Raw genomic sequence first — 17,102 nt, 5'->3', positions numbered from 1 at the left:
ACCAGGTGGACAGTGGGGACCAGTGTCAGTATCTACCAGGTGTCCTGAAAAGAGTGGCATGCCGATGTGGGTCCTTGGTGATGTTTCTAAAAGCTTTGCTCCAGAAGTGAAAACAGCAGACACCTCCTCCCCAGTGCGGGCTGTAGGCATGGGGGACACCAGCTCCTTGTCACTCACTTTTCACCTCCCACCTCCCAGGCGGCAGGGTCAGCATGCTCTGCGCAAGGCCAGAGGCAGTGGTGCTCCTGGGAGCTCTGCTGACTGCATCCCTGGATCCAGCGGGTAAGTATCCGGTGCCCCTAGCTTCGGGATGTCACCCTGTACCTCCTGAGGCTGGGGGAAGAAACAGATGCAGGCGAGCTACAAGATCGGTCAAATCGCAGCGCCGCTCAGCGGGATGGGAAACTTCCCAGGGCAGCCACAACGCCGCTCAGGGGTTGCCTCTCGGGCAGGGTTGGGGGCGCTCAGTGAGCGGAGAAGCGCGGGGGGAAGCCGTCGCGTCCCGGAGCGGTCTCAGGGAGGCTAGCGCTGAGGGGACCGTTCTCTGACGTGCAGGCGGCCAGGACTCACTCCCACTGTCCTGGGAAGTGCAGCGCTATGACGGCTGGTTCAACAACCTGAGGCATCACGAGCGTGGCGCAGCAGGTGCGTCCTGTGGTCCGGGGGCGGGGGGATTAGGTAAGGGGCCGGGCCGCGGGAGACCCGCGCGGAGAAGCCGGGCTGTCTCCGCAGCGAACTCCTACGCACTCGTGGGGCCAGAAGACCCTGGCGAAGAGGGTCTCGCCAGTGAGGATGGGGATTTGAGGTAGGCGTAGGGAGAAGCTTGTGGGCTTTTTGGGGACGGGGTGCTCTGACAGCCCAGCTCCCTGCTTCCCACAGGCTTCCGACTGCAGCGCCTCGTGCCAGCCAATTACGCGGATGGCGTTTACCAGGCTCTGGGGGAGCCGCTGCTGCCCAACCCGCGCCTACTCAGCGACGCCGCCATGCGGGGCACAGCCGGGCAGCCATCCCACAGCAACCGCACGGTGCTGGGGGTCTTCTTTGGTGAGAGCAAAGTGGGAGGACGCCGGGGGTGAGCAGTCACTTAGCTCAGCGCCTGGGGAGAGGGGCCCTGCGGCCAGTCTTCAAGAGCACGGGAGACGGACCCAAGACTCCCAGGCACCTCCTCCTCCGCACTAAGCAACACTTCCAGCCCTTCTTTATCTCGAGAGATTTGGGAGTGTCGAGTCAGGGATATTCGCTCCTCTAATCTCTCTCTTACCCCTTAGGCCAAACCTAGGAGTGTCACTGGACCTCCATTATAGCTCTAGGAGCTGAGTCCCCTGCCACCGCTCTCCTACCGTATGATTATATCCTCTTTCCTCCGAAGAGAGAGGGGGAGGCAAGATCTGTTGGGAGATGGGAATTGGGGTGGGGGAGCCCTTACATTAATTATATTATTTTGATTCTTACAACAATGTTATGAGGTGGGTGGAGAGAGTACTATATCCCCACTTTGAAAATTAGAAAAAAGACCTGGAGCTGGTGGCAGAGCTTGCACTCCAACATGTCTTTTGACTCTTGAGAAACCTAGAGAAACTCCCTGCCCACGGGGAGTGGCGGTTCTCATCAGTTTGGCCCCCATGGCCGCAGGCTACCACGTGCTCTCGGACCTGGTGAGCGTGGAGACCCCCGGCTGCCCAGCCGAGTTCCTCAACATCCACATCCCGCCCGGGGACCCGGTGTTCGACCCCGACCGGCGCGGGGACGTGGTCCTCCCCTTCCAGAGGAGCCGCTGGGACCCCGAGACCGGACAGAGCCCCAGTAATCCCCGGGACCTGGTGAGACGAGGCGGGCGGGGTCCCGGGTTCGCGGCCAGGCCGGGGCAGGGCGGGGCAGGGAGAGGCAGGGAGAGAGGCTCCCACCCCCTGGCGCACCGACACCCGCCTCCGCTGCCCGACCCCCGCTCACCCCCGGCTCACCCTCGCGGTGCCCCCCGCAGACCAACGAGGTGACGGGCTGGCTGGACGGCAGCGCCATCTATGGCTCCTCGCACTCGTGGAGCGACGCGCTGCGGAGCTTCTCCGGGGGGCAGCTGGCGTCGGGGCCCGACCCCGCCTTCCCCCGGAACGCGCAAAGCCCCCTGCTCATGTGGACGGCGCCCGACCCCGCCACCGGACAGCGCGGGCCCGGGGGGCTGTACGGTGAGGCCGCGGGGCGGGCTGCGGCGGCCGGGGCGCGGGGCGGGGCGCGGGCTGCGGGCGGCAAAGCTGGTGGTCACACCGCCGCTCCTCTCCTGCCCTGCGGCCCCGCGTCGCGTGCAGCCTTCGGGGCGGAGCGAGGGAACCGCGACCCGTTCCTGCAGGCGCTGGGCCTGCTGTGGTTCCGCTACCACAACCTGTGCGCGCAGCGGCTGGCCCGCGAGCACCCGCAATGGGGGGACGAGGAGCTGTTCCAGCACGCGCGCAAGAGGGTCATCGCCACCTACCAGGTCAGTCACGCGCCCTCTCCCCGCCCCCTCCCCCCGACGGCTGCGCGCGAGACTCCGCTGCCCCGCAGGGCCCTCCATCCTCGCGCAAGCAGCCCCCAGAAACGCCCTTTTCCGGGAGGACACTGCTCCCCAGGACTGGAGCTAGCGTCTAGGAATGGACCCCGAGGATGAAGAGCAGGCAAAGGACCGTCACACACGAGACTTGACTGTGGTTATTAGTTATTAGCCCACGCCCATCCCGTGTTCCTAGTGGGGGACAGGCGTCCGCACCTGTCCTGTTGGAGCGCCTCCCTGCTGACTGCCCCTGCCTGGCCCTCACCTCCCACCTAAGGCTTCCTGGGGCTCAGACCCTCCCAGCGTGGCTGCTCCAGCACTTGCCTCCCTTTTGCCCTCTGTTGACCCTCAGAACATCGTTTTGTATGAGTGGCTGCCCAGCTTCCTGCAGAAAACACCCCCGAAGTATGCAGGTAAGGGGATGGGAAGGGAGAATGGGAGAGCTAGCAGGAGTTTTGGGGAGGGGGAGGGAGGGTGGGTGGTTTAAGGGCTAAATGTTACTATCCTCTCTCTTCTCCCCTTCCCCCAGGATACAGCCCTTTCCTGGACCCCAGCATCTCCCCAGAGTTCCTGGTGGCCTCTGAGCAGTTCTTCTCCACCATGGTGCCTCCTGGGGTCTACATGAGGTGAGGGAGGGGCTGGCAGTGGGAGAGGCTTAGCACACTGATAGAGGTGAAGGGTCAAGGACCTTGGGGGCCTGGAGCCTTTTATACATTTCCACGGTTTAATGGGGAAGAGAAGCAGATTTGGAACCCTAAATAGGACCCTGCGGTAGGAGTTTCAAACTTAACAACCCCTCCTAATGGCTGAACTTCAGTTGCTGAGAGCAGGATTTGTCCAGCAGCTGGGTACTCTTGTCCCTCCTTCCCTTCCCACTCTAGGTGGACAAAGAGCAACCCATACCTTCAGTCCACACATATTGCCACATCCCTGCTGTGTTCAAAGCTCAGTCCTCAGTCTTGGCCAAACTCCTCTGAGTCCCTCACCCCACTCAACCTCATCTCAGCTTTTTCCCTGAGTTCTCATCCCATCCTTGATTCCCCATTTCAGAAATGCCAGCTGTCAGTTCCAGATGGTCCCGTACGAGGGTTTTGGCAGCTCCCCAGCTCTCAGAGTCTGCAACAGCTACTGGCGTCGGGAGGTCAGCCTGGGGTCCGGGTCAGGGGAAGGTGGGTCATTGTCAGTCTTGACACACAGGCTGGGAAAAGCAACCATTCCAGTTCTGGGGTGTTGCTGCTCCAGCTAGTAGGAGATGAAGGGGAGAATGATCAGAAAATTAGGTGGAGACAACAGCTCAAAAGAGTCTAGGATGGGCCAAGGACCCATTGTCCTAAGGGACTGCAGTGCTTTAGGGTGACAGGGACCAGGCTTTGGGAAGAGGCCCAAGAGCCTACCCTGAATGTATTGTTTTTTTCCAGAACGCCAACCTGAACAGTGCCCAGGCAGTGGACCAGCTGCTGCTGGGAATGGCCTCCCAGATTGCAGAGCTGGAGGACAGGATAGTGGTTGAAGATCTGAGAGGTGAGCTCGGGAGCCAGAGGGGATAAAGGCCCAGGGGCCAGGGAGCCTGGGCACCCTTCTGGGTGAATCAACAGGCAGACCCTAGGGTACCTATAATGCGGAGGCACAGACCCACACACTGCAAATAGCCATTAGCAGAAAAAAGCTTTTAACTTCTTTTTTTTGCTTAATTTGGGTTTAGTGTGGTTTTTATTCTAAATTACCTGTGTCTGAGTATGTGGGGGGAGGGGTGACAGCATGATCACCTTGGTGCTTAGGTCTCTAAAGATTTTCATCCAGTCCTGTCTTGAGGTTAAGGAGGTAAAGAACAGGGAATACAGTACTTGGTGACTAGAATAGTCTTGAGTCCCAGGGGAAGATTCTTGCCAGAAAAACTGCCCCCAATCACACATGGTAACATTCCCCCCCACCCCCCCAGAGGCACAGTTGATATGGGCACAGGTCACATGTTGGGAGAGCTGGGGACGGGTAGTGCCCATAGCCTAATGTAAGGCTGCTGGGCAAAGCAGGGTCAGGAGGATTCGGCCTGTAGCCTGGTCCTCTCTCCTTCTCAGACTACTGGCCTGGCCCTGGCAAGTTCTCCCGCACAGACTACGTGGCCAGCAGTATCCAGCGTGGCCGAGATATGGGGCTACCCAGCTATACCCAAGCCCTGATGGCTTTGGGGTTGGACACCCCACGGAACTGGAGTCACATCAACCCCCATGTGGACCCCCAGGTGAGAAATAGTAATGATGGCAATAGGGGCTAAAACTTTCTTGTTTTAAGCCCTGTACACGTGTAACTCATTTAATCTACGTCAAGAATGTTATAGGGTAGATACTCTCATCATCCTTATCTTACCAATGACATAGTTGGTAAGTCAGTCCTAGAGACAGGATTTAAATTCAGCCAACCGACTCCAGAGTATGTTCCTCACCACTACATTGTACCATTCCTGCAGGGTGACCTGTGTTGGGTGCCATTGTCCTATTCCTGCAGGCTCCCCCCTCATGAATTGGGTGACCCTGAAGCTGCTAATCATTGGGGTCAGATAGTCTGGGTAGTGGTGGTCACAGGATATGGTCCTCAGGCACCTCACAGTGGTCTCAGCATGGGAGGGACACATTGGTCCTCCCATTGGACTTGCCACTCCTGAGGGGGACTGCCTAGGAAGAGGAGACTCCCTCAGGCCTGAGGAGCAAGCCAGGCAGCTGACGGAGTCCTGTGTTTGAAGGATGGAGCCACAGTGGCTGCCGTCCCTCACACGCACATGCGCGTGTCACACACAAATTCCTCACCTCCTGTGGTGCCCCAGGTGCTGGAGGCCACAGCTGCCCTGTACAACCAGGACCTGTCCCGGCTGGAGCTGCTCCCCGGGGGGCTCCTGGAGAGCCATGGGGACCCCGGGCCCCTCTTCAGCACCATAGTCCTTAACCAGTTTGTGAGGCTGCGGGATGGCGACCGCTACTGGTTTGAGAACACCAGGAATGGGTAAGGCCTGCCTGGGTCCCTTCCTCAGACTTCACCTTGGCCTTTGCCCCAGGCCCTCTGCAGGTGCTATCAGCAGGCCCATGGGCCCTTGATTCCCAGCTGGCCTCCCACGCTCCTCAGCCCCTCTGGGTTTCTTCCCTCATCTGGGTCCCTGGGTCCGAGAATGCTGGAGGCTGGCGGCCCCCTCCCATCCCAACAATTCCTGGCTTTCTCCAACTTAGGCTGTTCTCCAAAAAGGAAATCGCAGAAATCAGAAACACCACTTTTTCGGATGTGCTGGTGGCTGTTACCAACGTGGACCCCAGTGCCCTGCAGCCCAGGGTCTTTATCTGGGAGGAAGGTGGGTGGCCTGGGAGAACACAGTGAATGGCAACCAGAGAAAGGAGCAAGGAGGGGGGCAGCGGATCACTTGGTCCTGTCCAGGGAAGCAGGTGCCAGGCAGCCCCTTCGCGGTGGTGCTGGGAAGCCTGCAATAGGCTGCCTCCCCTAGTAGGGACTGGACTAGTTTGCAGGCTGCACTCTGTGCGCCAGCTGGGGTGGGTGCTGAGAACAGGCTATGGAAGGGAACTTACTGAGGGGAACAAGCTCCAGAGAGGTGTGCCTAGAAGGAGAATGGTACCTAGTCCTTTACCGGAGAGAGAGGAGGAGTGCCTGGCCATAAGTGAGGTGCTCAGACTTTGAGGCCTTCTGTGTCCTTTCCCTTAGGTGGCCCGTGCCCTCAGCCTCAGCAGCTCACAACCCAAGGCTTGCCCAGCTGTGTGCCCCTGACCATGTTGGACTACTTCGAGGGCAGCGGTCCTGGGTTTGGCATTACCATAGTGGCTCTCTGCTGTCTTCCGCTTGGTGAGCTCTTCACACCCTCACCTACCTCTTTTTCCCTGCCCGTCCCCCTGCCTGCCAACTGTCCCTGCCCCTCATAACCTGCTGGTCTGTGGGACGAGCTTGCTACCGTCAAAGCCCGGCTCAGGGGACCTTGTGAAGGGAGGGGCAACAGCAGAACCCTCAGTGAAGCTGCAGGTGAGGGGCTTCCCTCCCCACTGGCTCCTTCTGATCCTTTTCAGTGAGTCTGCTTATCTCTGGGGTGGTGGCCCATTTCCGGAGCCGAGAGCGCAAGAGGCTACAGAAGAAAGGCAAAGAGAGTGTGAAGAAAGAAGCAGCCGAAGATGGTGTGCCAGGTGAGATGGGAGGGGGGAGGGAAGGAGGGAGGGAGCTCGGGGGCCGGATAGGGAGCCCTGGGAGAAAAACCAGGGTACAGATATGGGGAGAAAGCCAGGCTTTGGGGTGGCCTGCTCAGACTGGTAGAGTGGAATTGGCTTGAGGTCAGGGGCCTGGGTACCTCTGCTGAACCGCTCTGCCCAACTGTCCTTTCCCCAGCGATGGAGTGGCCGGGCCCCAGAGAGAAGAGCTACCCCATCACCATCCAGCTGCTCCCAGACAGGCGTCTGCAGGTCCTGGACAGGCGGCTCTCTGTGCTCCGCACGGTCCAGCTGCAGCCCCTGCAGCAGGTCAACCTCATCCTGTCCAGCAACCGTGGACGCCGGACCCTGCTGCTCAAGATCCCCAAGGAGTATGACCTGGTATGGCCGTCCTGCCTCCCCTACCTGGAAGGCTCCTCCGTCTCCCCTCTCTGAGCCAGTCCTGTCAACTCACCCTCTCCTCAGCTGCAGAGCTCCCCTGTGAAGGCAACGCTGGGGAGAGGCACCCTTTCAGCAGACCCTACACTCCACGTGACCCTCCCTCTGACCCCCCTTGGGCCACTCACCTGGTTCCAGCCTGGATGGATTGGGGGGGCAGCTTTTCTCCCCTTCCCTAAACTCAAGGTCCTTTTGAGGGGAGGCTGCGCCAGAGCTGAAGCTCCGAGCAGCAGCACGGGTTTCCTCCCACCCAGGTACTACTGTTTAACTCCGACGAGGAGCGGGGCACCTTCGTGCAGCATCTGCAGGACTTCTGTGTGCAATGGGCTCTGGGCCTTGATGTGGCTGAGATGAGCGAGAACGAGCTGTTCAGGAGGGCTGTGACCAAGCAGCAGCGGGGCCGCATCCTGGAGATCTTCTTCAGACACCTGTTTGCCCAGGTGTCATGGCTGTGTCTTGGAGACAAGACCTGGCCCAGGGGCTGGAGGGAACTTGGGCTGGACAGGATCCTACACAGAGTGAACTAAGCTTCTGGTCTGTGGGCTGGAGACAGACAGCCTTGATTGAATCATAGCTTTGCCACTCCCTCCCTGCCTGACCTTGGGCAAGTCACATCGTCTCTGCTCTGTATCTCCATTTCCTCATCTATTCAACAGTCATTAAAATAGGATCCACCACCTTGAGTTGCTGTGATGATTCAGTGAGATAGTCCATATCAGTGGTTCTCAAAGCGTGGCCCCTGGACCAGCAGTAGCCACCTCACCTAACCTCACCTGGGGATTTGTTAGAAATATAAAGCCTCAGCACTCCCCACCCAACTTAGTAAATCCGAAACTCTGCTGTTGGGGCCCACAAGCCCTCCAGGGGATTCTGATACACTTTCAGGTTTGAAAAACACTGTTCTATGTATAGTGTTTAGCCCAGGTGCTTGGTACATTGTAGGCATTTAACAAATGGTAGTTACATGTATAGGACTTTTAAAATCTTTGCACAATGGGCAGAGACCAAATCAGGCACGTGGTAGCCCTGTCTAAATTGACAAAAGAACATATCCCTAGCCTCTTTCTGCCTTTCCACTCCTGTCTACTTCATCTTCTGTCCCCAGTATAGGCTCTTTCATTTTGCAACCCCATCTTTGCCCTTTCTCATTCCCACCCTCCCCCCTTGAGACCTAGCACCATTCCTACTCTATAAAGCTCCTGGATCTTGGGTCCAGGGAGAAAATGGACTGGCTGCTAGAGATTTGAGTCACCACCTCAACAGGAGAGCAGAGGCCCAAGTCAGAAGTATATCTAAGGACCGGGAATGGCCACCAGGGCTCACCCTTTCTGAATTGGACTTTGGGGAGATGGAAAGGGTCACTGAACTGTATCCAGCCCAGGCCTCACCTCATTCTCTCTCGCTCCCTCTGCTGCTGCCCGAGTGCAGGTGCTGGACATCGACGAGGTGGATGCAGGGACGCTGCCCCTGGACTCATCACAGAGGGTACAGGAGGCCCTGACTTGTGAGCTGAGCAGAGCTGAGTTTGCCGAGTCCCTGGGCCTCAAGCCCCAGGACATGTTTGTGGAGTCCATGTTCTCCCTGGCTGACAAAGATGGCAATGGCTACCTGTCCTTCCGGGAGTTCCTGGACATCCTGGTGGTCTTCATGAAAGGTAGGGGGAGGGTGGGCCGTTCCAGGAACCAGCAATCTTTCAGCACAGAGGTGACCTGCATCCTTCTTTCTCTTCCCAGGCTCCCCAGAGGACAAGTCCCGCCTGATGTTCACCATGTATGACCTTGATGCAAATGGCTTCCTCTCCAAGGATGAGTTCTTCACCATGATGCGGTATGGTATGGGCCCTTCCAGTTCTGAGACTCCCTGCTGTTTGAAACAGGGAAAGTCAAATCAGAGGGTGGGCGAGGAGGCTATGTGACCATCTGTATTGAAAGGTGGCTTAGCTACTGCTTCCTAGACTCTCAGAGCCTCCAGCTTCTTAAGGTTATCTGGCCAGGCCCCTGCCTCCAGGAGGGTCTATTATCTGCACTGTCTATACCAGCCAGAAAATTCTCCCTCCCTAGTTAAAAACAAACAAACAAACAACAACAACCAAACCAATATGACTAATAACAGAAGTCCACTAGCCCGTTTTGGATGCCTTTGGACCTTTGTAAACTCTTGTTACCATACATAACACTGTGCTTTGCACTGTGAAATAATGGATGGAGGACAGATGACCTTGGTCACTCTTCCTGTATTAATCACCATGACATGTGGGAGGAGAAACATGGGAAGTTCCTCTATATTCCAAACCTTCTTTCTTCCTGCTGCGTAAGCTATTTCTGATTATGGTGTGCTGATAAAGACCAGTTTTGAGGACGCCTGGGTGGCTCAGTTGGTTAAGTGTCTGCCTTCGGCTCAGGTCGTGGTCCCAGGGTCCTGGGATCGAGCCCACATCGGGCTCCCGGCTCAGCGGGGAGCCTGCTTCTCCCTCTGACCCTCTCCCCTCTCGTGCTGTTTCTCTCTCTCTCGCAAAAAAATAAATAAATAGATAAATAAATAAATAAAATCTTAAAAAAAAAAAAAGTCCAGTTTTTAGTGCATAGACTTCTTATTCCTGAAGACACTGTTTCGGTACTAGAGTCCTCTTCAGCTCCGTCAGGCCAGGGGTCTTATTTCTCCTTTGTTTCCCGCTGCATCCACCTCTTCTGCACTGTGATTGGCACACAGCAGGTATTCAAAACAAACTTACCTGAATCAGGTGGAATAAATGAGCAAATGAATAAATAGAATGCATAAAATGGTGCGGAGTCTTTTACCTTTCCTACCTCAAGCCTTTCCATTGCTTTCAGCATTCCCCCTAACTGCCGCATCCCTCTTGCAGCCCAGATCCTACAACTGGGCATGGGCGTCTGAAAGGCTGGGGTGAAGCTGCCTGGGTGGCTCAGTCGGTTAAGCGTCCGACTCTTGATTTCAGCTCAGGTCATGATCTCAGGGTTGGGGGATCAAACCCTGCATTGGGTCCATGCTCAGCGTGGAGCCTGCTTGAGATTCTCTCCCTCCATTCTTCCCCCTAATCTCTCTCTCTCAAATCAATCAATCAATCAATCTTTAAAAGGCAAGGGTGAAGCCGGCTGCTGTCCATCCCTCACTGGGTGTGCCATTGTGGGCCCAGGCCTGGGTGAGGCTCTAGGGAATCCAGGAGAGGGTCCTTGACCCCCAGGGCTGAGCAACCACCATCTCCTCCTTTACCCAGTTGTGACTCTTGCTCAGTCTCACTTGGACGATGCCTTTTTTTAATGTGTTTGCTGTGCCATGCACACAAAGGTCTTTTTCTGTTGGACTCACACAAACGTGCATGGTTGGTTGGTTTGTATCCCAAAGCACAAGCTAAGAAAAAAGTATGGCCGCTGCATCTGCCACTCTGGGTTCTATCAGATGGGGTGTGGAGACACCCCTGCGTGCACCCTGGGGTGTTGGCACAAGGAAGCAGCAGCCTTGTAGCTACATCTCCTCCCCCCACACCCGGGCTATCTGTGCCCCCATTGGACTGTGAAAGGGGGAGGCCGGTGGTGGCGTGGGATGTGTCAACACGAGAGAGGGGCAGAGAGCCTGCCACGCGAGAAGTCCATGGCCCATCTGGAAGTGTCCCCACACTAAATGGACGCTCATCCCACCTCTCAATGCCCCCTTGTTTGAGGGCTGCTTTCTCTAATTGGTCAAAGTCACTTTCAATTTCAAACCTTTGGCCACCCCACCCAGCCTCACATCAGCTGCAGGCTCGATGAACACCTTCTCAGTGCCATTTCCCGGGTCACTGATAACCACATTAGATAATCTGGGGCCCGCCCCACCCTGTGCCTGCCTGAACCTGACCTTGCCGGATGACAGGTGGTTCTGTCTCTCCTCCTCCCCCAGGTCCTTCATCGAGATCTCCAACAACTGCCTGTCCAAGGCCCAGCTGAAGGAGGTGGTGGAGTCCATGTTCCGGGAGTCCGGCTTCCAGGATAAGGAGGAGCTGACGTGGGAGGACTTCCACTTCATGCTGCGGGACCATGACAGCGAGCTCCGATTCACGCAGCTCTGCGTCAGAGGTGGAGGTGTGTATGTAAGAAGTGGTAGGAGTCAGGGAGGGGTGTTCCTTCAAAATGAGAGTTACTGGTGGATAAGACCCAGGTTTTATTTCTCCCCAAGTCTTTTGGGCCTAGTATAGAGCCAGGCACTTAGGGTGTCACACACAGCTGTGCAATTTGTGCACTGCACAAAGATGCCTCCTGAGAGGTCAGGGTGGGCTGAAGTCCAGCCTACGTGCTACTCACTAAGCTCATGCACATTGGCCTGGGGCGCATCTAGCCAGAGGAAGAGGCATTATTTTCTTTATACAAAGGCTGCAGGGTTGCATCTGCCTGCAGCGGTTCCCTTTCCTAACTGTGCCAAGTCATCACCTCGTCTAGCAGTGGCTGCCCTGTGTACAATGGGTGCTCGGCGTGGGCAGTGAGGGGAACAAGGCAGGAACAAGAGATGAGAACGTGACAAAGTCACTAGCAAGTGCGGAGGCAGCCTTCCTAGAGAAGCGGGTGGGAGCAGTCTCCCACTCTTCCAGACTCTCGTTCTTCACTTCAGGTGTTGGAGGCATCTTCAAACCAAACATCAGCTGTCGAGTCTCATTCATCACTCGGACTCCGGGGGAACGGTGAGCAGGAATGGGGTATCGGCAGGTCCCCTGAAGAGAAATGAAGGAAGTAGGGCTGGCTGAGTCAGTCCCTGGGACCAGGGAAAGTAGCTCTGGTCCATGCCCTCTGAAAGTAGCTCTTAGTCCATGATTGATCCTGGCCCAAATTCCAGTGCTTCCCACACCCCATGTGGCTCAGGAGACTGGCTCTCTCCCTGCCACTCCAGGACAGAATCCTTCTCTAAAACAGATGACCGGATCATATTCATTCATTCTGCCCTGCTTCTCCTGCCTGGCTTCTCTCTGACCAGTTTTATGGACAGGTTCTCTGGGCAGGGATGGGTCCCAGGATCCATCCCCATCTCCTGAAGTTCTGGTCTGGGGGTTCTTCTCCTGGCTGCAAAGACAAGGGGAGAATAAGCCCCATTTTCCATTTCTCAGCTCCTGCTCCCAGAAACTGGAGCTCCCTGCCTCAGAAGCCCCAGAGCTGGGAGGCCCTGGGCTGAAGAAGAGGTTTGGCAAAAAGTGAGTATTTTCCAGAACCTTGGGCCCAAGGAAACATGGGGAGAAGTCTCAGAGTCTCTGGCCCTGCCCAGCCCCCTGGACACACCAGGTCATGTGTCTCATTCCCTGACTGGTGGGCCACAGAGTCAAAGGATTCTTCAACATCTTCCAACCTCTGCACCCTCATCATCAGGCAGGGGCTTGGCACTCAGAGGCAATACTGAGATGGCAGTAGGGGGTCTCCTGGCTCCTGCCTTCTTTGGGCACAGCAGCAAGGCCTGTGCAGGGAGCAGCAAGAGGGAAGGACAGACGGACAGAGGAAGATAAAGTGGAGTAGTGGGGAGACAGAAGAGTGGGGGTAGATGGAGCAAATAAAGATGAGAGGTAAAAGTTGGGGTGGGGCGAGGAGTCTACTCCCTGGATGCTGTTTCCTTCATCTGTTCTGGCCCCTCTTGACCCTGCCAGGTTACCAGGTCTCCTTCATGGGGTGGCATTCAGGGGAGGCTGGGGTGCCCTGGTCTCACGGCCACCTGCTTCCCATGGCTGCAGGGCGGTGGGGCCCACTCCCAGGCTGTACACGGAGGCGCTGAAGGAGAAGATGCAGCGGGGCCTCCTGGCCCAGAAGCTTCGGCAGTACAAGCGCTTTGTGGAGAACTACCGGCGGCACATCGTGTGCGTTGCCGTCTTCTCTGCCATCTGTGCGGGCCTGTTTGCAGAGCGGGCCTACTGTAAGAGCTCCGGGTTGCGGGCAGTGGGAAGGGAGATGTGGAGAGCCTTCTGGTGGCTCTCCCCACTGGCCCCCGGGTGTGCCGACTCAGGCCCGGGCCACCAGCCTCTGTGCCATGCTGATCCACCCCTCGCCCCCTCCCCAGATTATGCCTTTGCCTCGCCACCCTCGGGCATCGCAGAGACCACCTTTGTGGGCATCATCCTGTCCCGGGGCACGGCCGCCAGCATCTCTTTCATGTTCTCCTACATCCTGCTCACCATGTGCCGCAACCTCATCACCTTCCTGCGAGAGACCTTCCTCAACCGCTACGTGCCCTTCGACGCCGCCGTGGACTTCCATCGCTGGATTGCCATGGCTGCTGTTGTCCTGGCCAGTGCGTGGCTCCTGGGCACCCTCGCCCCCACTGTCGCAGCCCCCTGGGTCTAGCTGTGGGGGAAACAGTGAGGAGACCGGAGCTACTTACACTCCCCTCTCTCCTCCCTGGGCCTCCTCTGTCCCTCAGGGTGGGAGGTACCATCGGCCCTGGGTGGCATCTCTAACAGGGTCTCTCTCAGTTTTGCACAGTGCTGGCCACGTGGTCAATGTCTTCATCTTCTCAGTCAGTCCCCTCAGCCTGCTGGCCTGCATCTTCCCCAACGTCTTTGTGAATGATGGGTCAGTTCTGGGGAGGGCTCCCCCTTGGGACACTTGGGGCAGGCTGAAGGGCATAATGGAAAAGAAATAGATGGCCCTAGACACACTACTCTTCCTTTGAATGAGAGTGAGAAGCCTGCTGGGGAAGCTGAAAGGTGACTTCCTTGCCCTGGAAGGAAGCTGGCCATGATTAGCCAGGAAAGATGTTCTGGAGATGAATTGGAGACCCTTTCCCACGTGTACCTGGCATAGAGCGTGGCATCTTAGCCTGTCGTCCATTCACTGGGCAAACATCTATGGAGCACATCTTACGTGCCCGTCCAGGTGCCAGAGAGCAAGCAGGCCAAATTCACACAACCATTCAGCAAATACTGAGTATCTACTCCGTGCCTGGCATTGTTTGAGCATAGGGATTAGAGCAATGAGCAGAGCAGAGCCACACCCTTGCCCCCACGGAGCTTACGAAGCAAATGTCAGCTACAGTAGGAGAGTTCAAGATAACACAGGAGGAAGAACGACCGATAGAGCTGAGGGTAGATCTATGGGAGGCTGGGTGCCATGTTCCTGGAACGGACCCGTGGCCATCTGAGTGGAGCCCCAATAAGCTCAGCAGTCAGGGCCGGCGGGAGCAGCATCACATTGTGACAATGGGGGAGCCAAACCTACCCCAGCCAGAAGCTCCATACATCTTTGTCCTACAGGTCCCAGCTTCCCCAAAAGTTCTACTGGTGGTTCTTCCAGACGGTCCCAGGTAGGGAGTGGGGCTGTACGTGAGGTCTGGGGTTCTACCTGAGGATCTCTGCTTGTCTTCATCTTCCCATGAGTACATCCTTGTTTGTAGTGGTCATGGTTTCTTTCTAGTCTCCAGGACAGGCCCCAGCTGCAGCCCCTGCAAGCAAGCTGTTCTGGGGGCCAGGGAGGTCGGAGAAGGAGGGCAGAGTGGGGGAATGCTCTGTTGTATTGTCAGCCCACGTAGAGGTCCTGAGAGTATTCTCTGACCCTGTCCCCTGCTCCCAGGTATGACAGGGGTGCTCCTGCTCCTGGTCCTGGCCATCATGTATGTCTTCGCCTCCCACCACTTCCGGCGCCGCAGCTTCCGGGGCTTCTGGCTGACCCACCACCTCTACATCCTGCTCTACGTGCTGGTAAGGCTTCCTCTGGGCAAGGCCAGGCCATGGGGCAGGGATGAGCAGGGTAGGGAGCAGGCTGAATTGGACCTAAGATCTCAGAGTGAGACCCTGAGGTGGGAGGTCCCAGTCTCTAAAGTCTATACCAGCTTCATCTACCCAGCCCAGGCTGAGGGCCCAGGCAGGAAGTGTCTGGACAACAGGAGTGCATGAAGGGGGCCTGGCTGGGCCTGAGCTGTACTAACTGGCTGTGTCTCCAGCTCATCATCCACGGCAGCTTCGGCCTGATCCAGCTGCCCCGTTTCCACATCTACTTCCTGGTCCCGGCACTAATCTATGGGGGAGACAAGCTGGTGAGCCTGAGCCGGAAGAAGGTGGAGATCAGTGTGGTGAAGGCGGAGCTGCTGCCTTCAGGTACCAGGCCCAGCCTGACCCCAGGGAGGGAACATTGGAAGCCAACTGGTGGGATGTGTGGAGACAGCTCCCCAGGCCTCCAGACCACCATTGAGGCTTCTGATAGCCCCTTGGGGAACCCGTGCAACAGAGCCCCAGGTATGTTTGCCCCCAGGACGACTTGCAAACAATGAGAAATGACCATGAGAAGAGGCAGTTGGAAGTGCATACAGAGAGGTGTTTTGTTTGTTTTGTTTTGTTTTAAAGATGTGATTCATTTACTTGACAGAGAGAGAGATAGCGAGAGCAGGAACACAAGCAGGGGGCAGGGGGAGCGGGAGAGGGAGAAACAGGCTTCCTGTTGAGCAGGGGGCCAGATGGGGGGCTCAATCCCAGGACCCTGGGATCATGACCTGAGCTGAAGGCAGAAGCTCAACGACTGAGCCACCCAGGCCTCATACAGAGAGGTTTAAGGACAACACAGACCCCCCCCTTGTGTGTGGCCTGGGTGCAGCTTGGAGAACCATATATACCCCTCCCTTCTCCTAGAATAACCCCCCTTCAGAGATGGGCAATTGGCCCACATTTTGAGAGCCTGTTTTTGAGAGTCCCTGTTGACCAGAGTGGGGGTTCACATCACTGTGGAGGCTGACAGATGATTTTAGCTGTTGTGGGACCATTTAATCTTCAGGACTCCGTAAGAAAATTAACCCCATTTCAACTTTATGTCAGTTAAGATTACTCAAGGACAAAGCCTCAGCATGGTGTTAGTACACACTTTGCACTCTGTAGTACTCACAAATCAACTTTTTTTTTTCCTTTTAATCAACTTTTTTTTAACAAAGAGAGAATGGGCCTGAAGCTCAGCGATGGTCAGGTACCAAACAGTATCCAGTTAAAATCTGAAAAAATTTGGTGCCTTCTATTTAGAACACATGATACTGGTTTTCCACCCATCTTAGTGATCTGAAGTTTGTCAAGGTAAATCAAATTGAAAAAGTAAGTCAATTTAAAGAAAAACATTAGGTAAACAATAATGCAGAGGTGTCCAGAAATGGCCCATCACAAAGGTAATTCTCAAATGGTGGAGGTTTGGTAAACACTGAGATGGTCCTTGGGGAACCTGAGGTCCCCTGACCTGTAGGCTGATATTCAGGACAGTGGTATAGGGCCTGGGCCTTTGGGAATAAGGAGTGGAGGGGAGGAGAGAGCTGGAACCAGAGCAGAGAAACCCAACTCTTGGGTTACCCAGGAAAGAGAGAAGGGGATCCTCCAACTCCCACCCCGAGGAACTCCACTTGCTCAGACCATATGCCCACTCCCTGTGCCTGACCCTGTCCCCCTGCTCCCAGGTATTTTAGCTGTTGTGGGACCATCTAATCTTCAGGACTAAGTAAGAAAATTAACCTCATTTCAACTTTATGTCAGTTAAGATTACTCAAGGACAAAGCCTCAGCATGGTGTTAGTACACCCTTTGCACTCTGCAGTACTCACAAATCAACTTTTTTTTTTTCTTTTAATGAACTTTTTTAACAAAGAGAGAACAGGCCTGAAGCTCAGCTATGGTCAGGGTGGGAGTTGGAGGGTGCCTCAGGTGTGTGGAGAAGACAGGGTATCTGCCAGTCCTCAGGTACTAGGAGCAAGGCTTCTGATCCCTGCCCTTGCCTGCCCATGACCTCCAGGAGTCACCCACCTGCAGTTCCAGCGGCCCCAAGGCTTTGAGTACAAGTCGGGACAGTGGGTGCGGATCGCCTGCTTGGCTCTGGGGACCACTGAGTACCACCCGTTCACACTGACTTCTGCACCCCATGAGGACACTCTCAGCCTGCACATCCGGGCGGCAGGGCCCTGGACCACTCGGCTCAGGGAGATCTACTCACCTCCAACGGGAGATGGCTGTGCCAGATACCC

At 56.2% G+C, this 17,102-nt stretch overlaps 1 protein-coding gene across 3 annotated transcripts in view; it reads left to right on the top strand.

The window, feature by feature from the left end:
• The first annotated feature begins 164 nt into the window (after positions 1-164).
• The window catches only part of DUOX2 (dual oxidase 2), an 18,595-nt gene continuing 1,657 nt past the window's right edge, over positions 165-17,102 (top strand). The window contains exons 1-29 of one of the 3 annotated variants that reach the window (XM_044918407.1): positions 165-282; positions 556-645; positions 880-1,044; positions 1,633-1,820; positions 1,982-2,183; positions 2,304-2,470; positions 2,877-2,937; positions 3,054-3,150; positions 3,575-3,665; positions 3,943-4,045; positions 4,600-4,763; positions 5,343-5,518; positions 5,740-5,858; positions 6,224-6,361; positions 6,580-6,693; positions 6,893-7,095; positions 7,407-7,592; positions 8,581-8,806; positions 8,886-8,979; positions 11,050-11,231; positions 11,755-11,824; positions 12,245-12,328; positions 12,857-13,035; positions 13,180-13,410; positions 13,592-13,691; positions 14,372-14,421; positions 14,688-14,815; positions 15,058-15,211; positions 16,874-17,102. In XM_044918407.1, coding sequence (XP_044774342.1) covers positions 213-282; positions 556-645; positions 880-1,044; positions 1,633-1,820; positions 1,982-2,183; positions 2,304-2,470; positions 2,877-2,937; positions 3,054-3,150; positions 3,575-3,665; positions 3,943-4,045; positions 4,600-4,763; positions 5,343-5,518; positions 5,740-5,858; positions 6,224-6,361; positions 6,580-6,693; positions 6,893-7,095; positions 7,407-7,592; positions 8,581-8,806; positions 8,886-8,979; positions 11,050-11,231; positions 11,755-11,824; positions 12,245-12,328; positions 12,857-13,035; positions 13,180-13,410; positions 13,592-13,691; positions 14,372-14,421; positions 14,688-14,815; positions 15,058-15,211; positions 16,874-17,102 — 4,061 coding nt within the window. In that variant the 5' untranslated portion in view covers positions 165-212. Of the gene's footprint in view, positions 283-555; positions 646-879; positions 1,045-1,632; positions 1,821-1,981; positions 2,184-2,303; positions 2,471-2,876; positions 2,938-3,053; positions 3,151-3,574; positions 3,666-3,942; positions 4,046-4,599; positions 4,764-5,342; positions 5,519-5,739; positions 5,859-6,223; positions 6,362-6,579; positions 6,694-6,892; positions 7,096-7,406; positions 7,593-8,580; positions 8,807-8,885; positions 8,980-11,049; positions 11,250-11,754; positions 11,825-12,244; positions 12,329-12,856; positions 13,036-13,179; positions 13,411-13,591; positions 13,692-14,371; positions 14,422-14,687; positions 14,816-15,057; positions 15,212-16,873 lie in introns of all 3 variants that reach the window. The other 2 variants (XM_044918409.1, XM_044918408.1) reach the window with 2 other exon arrangements.

This window comes from Neomonachus schauinslandi, chromosome 9, assembly GCF_002201575.2.
Source record: "Neomonachus schauinslandi chromosome 9, ASM220157v2, whole genome shotgun sequence".
Classification (NCBI taxonomy): domain Eukaryota; kingdom Metazoa; phylum Chordata; class Mammalia; order Carnivora; family Phocidae; genus Neomonachus; species Neomonachus schauinslandi.
This window is presented reverse-complemented; position numbering and strand designations above follow the sequence as displayed.